Source organism: Brassica oleracea, chromosome C1, assembly GCF_000695525.1.
Source record: "Brassica oleracea var. oleracea cultivar TO1000 chromosome C1, BOL, whole genome shotgun sequence".
NCBI lineage: Eukaryota > Viridiplantae > Streptophyta > Magnoliopsida > Brassicales > Brassicaceae > Brassica > Brassica oleracea.
This window is the reverse complement of record NC_027748.1, coordinates 38,974,588-38,985,272: the sequence shown is the minus strand read 5'-3', so window position 1 is coordinate 38,985,272 and position 10,685 is coordinate 38,974,588. Positions and strand designations below refer to the sequence as shown.

Genomic DNA, 10,685 nt, shown 5'->3' with positions numbered 1-10,685 from the left:
TTTGATTTGATTCAATATCATTCCTAGAAAAGTTCTAAGTGCAATTTGCAATCAATCAATTGTGATCAAATTAGGGTATGAATGCAACAAGGCTACACAGCCACAAGGTATGATCAAGAACTATTAACCTAGAATGCAACAAGACCACACGGCCACAATTCAGATTCGATTTCAAAATAATCTAAGGTTATTAGGGTTTCAGTTTAAACAATCTAAACAATCTTAATTCATTCAGATTCAAATTTAAACAATCTTAGCAATAGTTCTAGGTGATCAAATCAATCAATTAATATTCAATTCAAACAATCAAAATCGATTTTCAAAATTAGGATTTTAGGGTTTCGATTTGATTAACAAGAAATTACAATTTCAGGATGATCAATTCAATCTCAATCAACATTCAATCAGTTTTAATTAATCAGTTTTTCGAATTAGGGTTTAGGTATTTTCGAAAATTTGATCTTAGATCAAAGATATTTGATTTGAGATTCAAAACCTTTAAGGCTTTGATTTTAATTGATCAATTGATCAATCTCAATTTTAGGGTTTGGGGATCGAACTTATAGAGCTTCGATTTACTCATTAGGGATTGATCTATTATCCTATGGCTTTTATCTTTAGAGATTAGGTTTTATGGTTTCATTCTTTACAAGCAATCCAAATTCAATTTTCATGTTCTTAGAATTCGAATTTACCTTTAGTTTTAGTAGATTGTTGAAATCGGACCACCAAGAGAATGAACCTCGAGCTGGGCAGAAACGCGAGCTAGACGCGAGCTGAACAAGAGCTGGCCTGGATGCGAACGGATTGAGGTTGGAGACGCGAGCAGCTGATCGTCGAACGGGATCTGTTGCAGTCGGGATCGCGAGCGGCTCTGATGCGAACGGGAAGCTTTGTTGTTTGGAACGCGAGCTGTCCTGGATCAAGGTGGAGCTGAGTTCGTCTAGGATCAGGAACGCCTTGGGGCTGGAGCTGATCAGGTGGATTCGAACTGGAACAGACGCGGGGACGGATTAGGGTTCCAAAGCAAATTGGTGCGCACTGTATCTGTATCAGGAACGCATTGGGGCTGGAGCTGATCAGGTGGACACGAGCTAGAACGGAGTCGCGAACGGATTAGGGTTCGTCGATATCGTCGGGTTTGGATTAGGGTTTTAAAGCAAATCGGCGCGCACTGTATCTGTGCGTGAGGGCGCGTCGGTGGTCAGATCGACAAGCGGTTTGCACTGACTGATTGTCTCAGCAAGGGCTTCGATCTGATATCTTGATCATTTTCTGGGTCCTCACGGTTTGGGAGAACGGCCTCTTTGAAGTTCCGAGGCAGATTCCTTTTAGGGTTTTAGGGTTTTGTTGATTTGGTTTTAGTCTCAGGGTGTTAGAGGCTATCGTGTTGATAACGTGTTATGAACTTAAGGTTTAGGTATTTGTAAGTTGTGAGTATTATTACTCAATTATAAGGTGCCCTTATATATGAGAGTTACAAAGAGATAAAAGGAAAGACATAAATATGGAAAGTGTAAAAATACAAGGAAAATGAAATAGAGTTTCCTTTTCTCTAAAGCCTAAGCCGCTTCTCTCTCATTTTCATGCGGCCGTCTCTTTCTCTCTAGGGTTGGACCGTCTCTCTCTTAGTATTGGGTCTGTTATAGACCGGATCGGTTATGAACATCCATCGTATGGTTTATAAGATATCTACCTTATTTTCCTCATTCAATTTTGAAAATTTCACGAAGAAACGAAAACAGAAAAGTGCGGCACGACGTCGTCTTATCTTACTTAATGGTCTTTCCATTTTCATTGATTTTGGGCTTTTACAGATAGTGAACTTAGTTTTGGGCCTATCATAAGTGAGGCCTAACTGTTGATAACATAATAGTCCATTTTATATCAATGACATCGGGAGTTCACTTTTGACAACATACTACTAGTCACACAACTCACAAGTTCAAGAAAATGTTAACATTATTGGTTGGTTATGGTGTGATGATATTGGCTGTTAGTGATGTTCAGTGAAAACAACCCTTTTTGTCCTGTTACGTTTTAATTAGTTTCAATGGGTTGTTATGTTAATTACATCAACTTATCTCACTGGAGGATAAGGAATGTCACTTCCGTAATTATATGACACATCTAATTATTATAGCCCAAAGGTTGTCCCTTACCTTTCGTTATTTCTAAATCCTAACAATAATTGATCAAATCAGAGACTAGTTAGAAACTAGAACTTTGTACAACTTGATAGAAACGCAATTAGTGTCTAGAGTGGATTTTTCTTGAAAGATCACCACATTGTTAGATCTGAATTTGAATTTTTTTTCCGACTAATATTATGGATAGCCGCATTGCCTGTTACTTAGCTACCAGATAAAATGTCTGTACCGAAATCCAAACTTAAACTTCTCAAATAAAAATATGACTTTGTCTCAAGTGAAATTCAAACTTCGGAAAAAGTATTTTATCACATTACCAGCTCTCGTCTGCTATTTGACTAATAACCATGCAGAGACTATACTTAAAAGTGTTGCAGAAAAAGAAGATAAAGAGGTAAAATAGGCTTGTACACAATATGTATAAGATAGAGAGACTCAAATAAGTAAGTACACAAGTCCAGGAGGCAGAGCTCGACGATTCGAGTCTGTTTCTACGTAACCAACGAACTCCAACGGCCATTCTAACCACTCTTTTAATCCTTCTGACCTTTGTACCAGACCATGACCAAGTAACTAACTCACACTGGTTTACAATATTAGTCTAATGAAATATGACGATTGAAGAGGAATAGTTCATGAAAATTAGGATTCTACATCAGGTATACATATATCAATATCATGCACCATTGACTACAAAACAAGAAGTTTTATGGTCAACACAAGAAATAAGCACTAGGTTGGGTCTACATGCAGACAACTCAACAAACATAAGGTTTGGTGATTGTGTCCTTATTTGCCTTTTGACGGGAAACGACAAATAGTTAACACGTGTTCTGTCGCTTCCTACACGTGCGATTCCTTTTTGTCTCTACACTCCATCATGTTGTCTGTTCTGTCTCACTATCACTTTCATTCACTCCCACTTACAAACACTCGTGTGGCTTCTTTAACCTTTTAGCTTTTGATAATGCAAAATTGATTCTCCGTTTTCCACAACAATCATCTTCTTTTGATCCAAATGGGTAACTTGTTCTTCATATGCACTGTAGGAAAATTTATAATTGTATCTTCTTCTGTAGTCCATCTGCATATCATAATCACCAACAACATTTCAAATAAGTCACTATACACTTAAGAGTTAGAAAAAATTAAGTTTAGATCTCAATGTTAATTGCAAGTTTTCCAAAAAAATACACTTCCACTTTTGTCTTTTAGGAACTGAGTCCAACTTGTCAAAAAAGAGATGCGACTTATCTTGTCCTAAGACTCCTAACGTACCACTTTGTCTAAAGCCTAGAGCACTTAACCACACCATATCTTTATGTCATCAAAGTTGTTCAAAAAAAAAATCTTCATGTCATCAAATTTAAATATTTACAATAAATATGAATATTTCTGTAAGAATATAATGTAAAGAACTGATTACCTGAAGCGAGTGACAAGATGGTGAAGGAAAATTGAAGCTTCAAGACGGGCCAAATCGAGACCAGGGCACAATCTCTGTCCACCTCCAAAAGGACTGAAACTACTCGTGCTCATGTCCCTTTCCTATCGTATAAAAATCAATACATTAGATTAAATATATAAAACGTTTGTATATCAATGTATTTGTGTGATTCTTACTTGCCATCTCCAGGGATTGAATTTGTAGGGGGACTCATAATAAAGTTTATCTAGATGAACTGATCTGAGATAAGCCAAGAAGCACCATCCTTTTGGTATCACGTATCCTTTTACTTCAACATCTTTCATTGCTTTCCGCATCACTCCAATTATAACATTTCCCATTCTCAGTGTCTCTGTAATGACCTGATGATGATGATTGGTGTTTAATGATTTTATTGCCTTTCACAAGAGAACTATTATATGATAATAATTAACTTATTTAAGGGACCAGGAGAATATATATACCTTTTGTGTAAAAGGTAATGACAAATAGTCATTCCAATATAGTGGCTCTCCTGTCAATTCCTTCAATCGTTTCAGCTCCATGTTTTCTTCCTGATAAACCAATATTTTATAAAGTAAGAGAAGTGGTTATAAAATTTTCGTAGCGATCATATATCCACGAGTAAGTATCAGGTTCCATTCCATTATTCATTTTTTTTTATGAGTGCTATATTTTTTTCTATTGTTAAGTAATGAGAAATAGTCATTCCAATATAGTGGCTCTCCTATCAATATGGATTCCATCTATACTATTTGAAGATATATATTTAGCTATGATTAGTGGACCAACGAACTAAAACAATTATCACTGCTTGAATACTGTTTAAGTGAATTACCGTTAAAAAATGAAGAGCACTAGGAGAATCGGAAAGAAATTTGACGGCGAGGGTGATGAGGACAGGTACAGAATCGTGGCCAGGAATCATCATGTCAACCATATTGTTAGCAATCAAATTGTGGGTTAAATTTTCACTTGAGACCTTAAGCAACACATCCACAACATCTTTTGCAATCACATCATCTTCTTCTTTGTTTTTTGCTCTCCTAACTTTGCCATCTATGATTTTTTCAACTTGCTTCACCATCTTCTTCTTAGCTTGGAGAGATCTATGAAGTTGGGTTCCAGGGAAGTTAACTGGCAATGACATAAGCCCTTTGATGAATTGTTCAAACTCTTTCTTTAACTCGTCTAACTCTTCTCCTTTCTCTACACTTATCAATGCCTTTGCAAGTACTTTAAATGCAACCTACCAGTTAAAATAAAACAATTAATTACATGTGACAAAACAACTAAAAGGGTAAATAATTAGTTCATAAACAAAAAAGAAGAAACTTGTAATCATCATATTCAAATGTAATTATTGCAACCATGTTCTTTAAAATATATAATGTTCCATGGTAGCATCATTATGATTGTCCTTTTTTTATTTTCTCAATCAGTGCATGGACCATCATATATACAAAGAAAAAAAAGTATTAAAGAAAATACTAATTAATGGAAGAGTATACTAACCGTCTTGGAGATATCTTGAAGGAGAACAGGTTGGTCCTCGGACCATTGATCCATGGATTCGGACAAATACTTGTGCATGTCTTTGACAACTTGAGCTTTGAGAAGTGGTGACTTTAAGAACGAACCGACTAGTCCATGGAACCTTCTATGCAAACTCCCGTTTATCAGAAGTATCGACGATTTTCCCATTAGCTCCCTCACCGTTTTTGGGTAGAAGGGCACGAAGGCGGTCGGGTCGCTTTGTAAAACTATTTTGTTAACTTCTGCGTCCGTCGACACGATCGTAGCAGTTCCAAATATATGCGACTTAAAGACTTTCCCATACCTTTTACATACATAAAACCACATGTTTATAGATTATATAGTACAATAACGTCTTTAAATGGCAAAAATATCATAATTTCCCATATTTTATATTGTTTAGGTATTAAGTATTCCAATTTCTTTCTAAAATATATTGTGAACATTAAAATGTAAAGAGAGGGAGAAGAGTTCATACATAAGTCGGCGCTTGTCCATGAAACTCTCTGGATGGTCTGAGTAAGCAGAAGAGATAAACTCGATGGTTTCTCCGATGACAGGCCATCCCAAGCTTCCTTGTGGAAACACTGGTCCGTGGCTGTTAGTATTAACATGATCAATAATTTTTTTCTTGGAAGCTAAGGATGATCTAAGACCGTTGATCTTGTTGAAGATGATCACGATGATGATGGCAAAGAGGAGGAATGAGAAGAGAAAAAGTAATGAACAAGTGTCCATTAATGTTTTAACTTAGCCGCACGCACACGAATGGATTTGTGTTTTAAAAAATTTGGGTTTTTTTTTGTTTTTGAGACTTTCTTTCACTTTGAATCTGTCCGGGTATCTCCTTATATAACTTTAATCATGATGCGGTGTGGTAACAAATCATGTGGTTGATAATTCGTTTATTATATTCTAGATTTTTTTTTATTTAATTCTAGACGTGATAATGTAAAGTATATAATTGGTAAGATAGTACGTCATTACACTCTCGATCTTTAATCTTGATTTCGGCAGAATCTAATCTGCAGCTCAACGTACAAGAAAAAGAACACAGAAACATAAAAAGAGTATAGTTGGAAAATAATAAGAAATAAAGCATGCATGACGCAAGGATAAAATACCAGAAACAAAGCATATAATAATTTGTATATTCCTTATAATATCGTAACATAAATCTCAAATAGAGAAATATACCTCCAGTTTAATTAAAGTTACGTTTACAATTACAGGGCAGGAAATAATATGGACTTGAGCAAAATAAATTTTTTTATTTCTACTTAGATCTTAGAACACGCAAAGAAAAAGAAATACATACGTTGTTTTGATCAAGGTGGCACTTATATATGATCATTCCAGCCAAACAACTAAGAACAACTATTTTGCAAAAGGTTTAATTGTCTTTTTTGTTAAATAAGGCTAATTATTTGAAGAAGTAAGGTTGTATAGGGAATATTATTTGCAAAAAGAAAAGAAAAAGACTATATATTGAAGAAAGTGTGATAATTATCTTTTGGCTTGTGGGGTATTTTTGGGGGCGCCTTCGTGCAAAACTCCATTAGGCCACGGACCACCTATCTTATTTCACATATATATATTTACACATATTTTTGTCATGATCGTAGTGGATACATGCATGTCCATATGTTATCCATGTATGCGCTAAGATATGCATGAGAATATATTTATAGTACTATATCTATGTGTACATATGCCAATACGTACGCGATAACGACGTTGCGAAGGATAACGTACGCAGATCATAACGGTTTCTTGAGACTGAAAAATATCGTTTGCTTTTGAGACCAGAAACTGATTAAATGTGTTAAGATTGGAGATGTAACAAAACTTGGTGTAGTCTATAGAATTATAAGGCCGGACAGGCCAGCACCCAAAATAACAAGAGTCGATATTTGGACTGCAGATATATTAGTCTTGGAATACATTACGTAACAAAACGAAGCTCTACAAGAAAAGCATGATACATTTATCTAAGGCCAATTCAATCTCCTCATGATTAGACCATATGCGCACCTTCTCACTTTCATACAGTTTGTGCATGTATGGTCGGCTGTATAATATATTAGATTCTAAGGAAGTGAGATTACTTAGCCGCTTGACTACTTTTGATATCGTTGATTATACAAACTTTGAGCCTAAAAGCTAATTTCTTAATTCTAATTAACATATAACCTTTTGACTAATGCCAAACAATAAAATATTTCGTTCTCTTTTTATTCACTTTAGAATAGTTTTCTCATTACTATTAATTCTTTTGGGAAGCCTACGATTCATTTATGATATCTATAAACGCCATTTACAAGCTTTTCAAACAAGCAATACCTAACACGGGAGCTATCTTATCATCACTTGCTTGCATACATTTTGATAAAGAAAAAAATGATATATACAATAAGAATTAGTGCTTTGATCATATCTAATTATTGCATGAGTCCATTTAGTTTAAGGTCGTGCATCTTTGGAAATCCAAGAGGGTTTTTGAATAAATTATGTGAAATTTCTTAATCTATTATTTACTTTCTGTTGTAAAAATATGTGTATCTGTATATACTTGTTTCGCCCAAAGAAGCAAAAGTCTCAAAGATTGAGAGCTGACAGAAATATAATAAGGAAAATAATTCAAAATTAATGAGAACCAAATGATTATATTAATTAATGTTATTTATAATTCTGGGGAATTGTTGGGTTGTTTTCGTTTGGACCATACCTCCATGACTCCATGTGAAGAACCACTTGAAGTTAAAAACCGGAGAATATTTTGCCCCATTTGATTTCACAATCTCTAGGGTTTTGGATAGCCAAGAACATGATCTTTGTCCTCTTATTATGAAATTGATGCAAATCAACTACCATTTTGACCCTTCGATGAAATTTATGCAATACTCCTTTTTTGTAATGAAAGTATAATATCCAATTTCTAGAGAACAATGCATAATTAATAGGAAATGTTTAAATTGAACAAACACTAAAGAAATGGAATATTTGTAAGTACTCTTTCATGACCACATGACCATAGACTGATTGAACCCCACACCAAGAAAAGTTGTACCTCAAATTCAAAGACTAACTGAACCCAACACCAAGAAGAGTTGTGCCTCAAATTCAAACTCAAATCAGCCATAAGCTATATACTATCTTCATCAGTGACTAATCACATGATTTTGGCTAGAATAAACTACATCATTATAGATTCCTGGTCTACTGATTCTCTGTCCTCTTCCAACATGCATTTGAACTTTGAAGAGCTTTCCCTCGTTGTTGCTTCAATGGTAATGTTGGCTCATGTGTCACAAACTGGGTTTGCAGCTACTACAAAACAAGAAAACACAAGCGAAAGTATACAGTCAGATTAATGTCATGAAGGTGGGTTTCTCTGATAAAAATATATTGTCGTTTGTAAACCGGGATAAAGTTTATAACTTTAACCTTGCGCAAAAGAACAGGTAAAACCAGGAGGGTCCTCGGGTAGGTGTCGACAAGTTATATAACACACTACACTATAGATGAGATTCATGGACCACCAAATACAAGTCTTAGTTATCTCACATGGAGATCTGAAAAGACATGCTAGCTGAAAAGGCAAGTGAATGGGAAAAAAACAAACCGAAATGCTAATCCAGATAAGCAATGACCCCTACTCACTGAGGAGTGAGTGAGAGATGTAGATGTATGTGAAAGTGAGAAAGACAAAACATAAATGACAATACTTGAAAGAGGAAAACAAACAAATGAAAATCTTCCTATAGAAAAATAATATATGATCTCTTAAAAGGCATCTTGGATCCGTTTCTTATCACCGTCTAGCCTCTAGGGTAGTTAGTATCCCTAGCTATCTGAACATAATCTACAAAATAAACTATAATCATTTTCATGTTGAAGGCACAAGAAAAGGATAATCCGCTTGTCAATTCATGTTTCTTTAGCGTTACATTAACAAACAACGAATCCGGTAGATGTGAATGATACTTCTTAGCTGATGAATCAATATGCTATAACCAGCAACGAGCTAAAATGTTTTCGAACGAAAACTCTTTGTAATGGTTATGAAATGTCTAAATGACCATGTAACAAATTAAAGATAGATATTTCATGAAGATAAACAATGATATGTTTCTCCTTTCAAAAGCAACTTCCAAGGCTCGACGTATTGTTTTGAGAGGATCCAAAATTGATTAGTCTTTATACATGGACTAAGAATTTGACCAAACAAGAATCCAAGTCAATGATGTGAGAATTTAACAAGTCTCCGCGCAATAGTTAAAACCCTCCAACCCGGTATCTATATAAGGGCTCAATGGGTAAAAACACTTTCATCTACAGCCCACATTAGGCCCAATAAAGCTATATGATTCGACGACATGGCCTTTATCGCTATTCGCTATCGACTTTGATGATCAATATTATATGGAATGTGAAACATGGTCTCCCAAGTCCACCAAAGCTGGATAAACCAATATCTATCTTCTGTACTTCCTCGTTAGCTTCTATATGAGATTCCATATGTGAAGCTCATTTTCCATTGCAATTTGAGCTTTATGCTTTCATGCATATAGCAAGTTTTTGTTGCCCTTAATCTTTGATTTTTTTTTAGCAAAAAAAAAAAATCTTTGTTTTCCATTGCATTTTGAGCTTTAGCTTCATGCATATAGAAACTGAGCTGAACCGGTCGGATACTCGGTTCCGGTTAAAAGTCACATGCCTAATGAAAATGTGAATTGCAAGTTGCGGCAATCGACTAGTACGTATTGTCACGTATATTGTTGATAAACATAACAATAAATTGTAAATGTAACCTTCGTCATTTGATCTAATCCACATCAGCAACATCCTTATCCAAAGATGAAAAGCAAAACAACTAGCTACTAGTCTATATAGATTAAAAATGCGACAGTAGACTAGATTGGGTCGTCATTAGTGACTTTTCTTTATGAGTAGGCCCATTTGAACCATCGCGCCCATAAACGTCAGACAGAAAACCTGTGTACTATTGCAATGGATCACAATGGACCGACCAAATCAATCAATGTTAGATTCGTTATATAAAATATCACAATTTTGGTTCTTTCCTTTACTAAAGAAAACTGAGGATGTTTTTATAATAAGAGGATACTGTTATGAAATAACTTATAATTTATAGTATCGAGAAATTTAAATAAAAGTAGAATTCAATACCCGTATGAAGCAAATAACACTAATATAAGTGAGAGAGTTTATTATAAGGAAGAAGAAGATGTAATGGTGTACAAAAGAGTGAGATGAGTGATGGTATTTATAGTGAGCAACAATACATAAAATATCAAAGATGGTGCTTGATTTGGTAAATGAGTGGGTGATCATAGTGCTTGATGAGTAGATGATCATAGTGCTTGAGTTGGTAAAGGAGTGGAGGATCATTTTAAAATTTATCTTATAACAATTTCCACATATATTGGAACCAGATATCCAAAATAATTTATTTTTGTTAAGAACCTTACTCACTTCTTGTCTGAACTGATAGTTTGTTTTTTTTTTTTTTTTTTTTTTAAAAAGCT

The 10,685-nt window shown here is 34.8% G+C and overlaps 1 protein-coding gene across 1 annotated transcript; it reads right to left on the bottom strand.

Moving 5' to 3' along the window:
- Positions 1 to 2,752: 2,752 nt before the first annotated feature.
- Positions 2,753 to 5,939, bottom strand: LOC106327160 (3-epi-6-deoxocathasterone 23-monooxygenase-like). Its single transcript, XM_013765236.1, has 7 exons — positions 5,612 to 5,939; positions 5,113 to 5,437; positions 4,436 to 4,846; positions 4,062 to 4,151; positions 3,774 to 3,959; positions 3,577 to 3,698; positions 2,753 to 3,234 (listed from the first exon to the last, which is right to left on the bottom strand). Exons 1-7 carry the CDS (start codon positions 5,869 to 5,871, stop codon positions 3,150 to 3,152), a joined length of 1,479 nt encoding a protein of 492 aa, XP_013620690.1. The 5' UTR covers positions 5,872 to 5,939; the 3' UTR covers positions 2,753 to 3,149.
- Between the last annotated feature and the right edge of the window lie 4,746 nt (positions 5,940 to 10,685).

Coding starts and splice junctions, on each gene's coding strand:
- LOC106327160 (XM_013765236.1), bottom strand. CDS start 5,871: ATGGACACTTGTTCATTACTTTTTCTCTTCTCATTCCTCCTCTTTGCC. Junction 5,438..5,611: donor ATGGACAAGCGCCGACTTAT/GTATGAACTCTT, acceptor TGTATGTAAAAG/GTATGGGAAAGTCTTTAAGT. Junction 3,960..4,061: donor CATTACCTTTTACACAAAAG/GTATATATATTC, acceptor CATCATCATCAG/GTCATTACAGAGACACTGAG.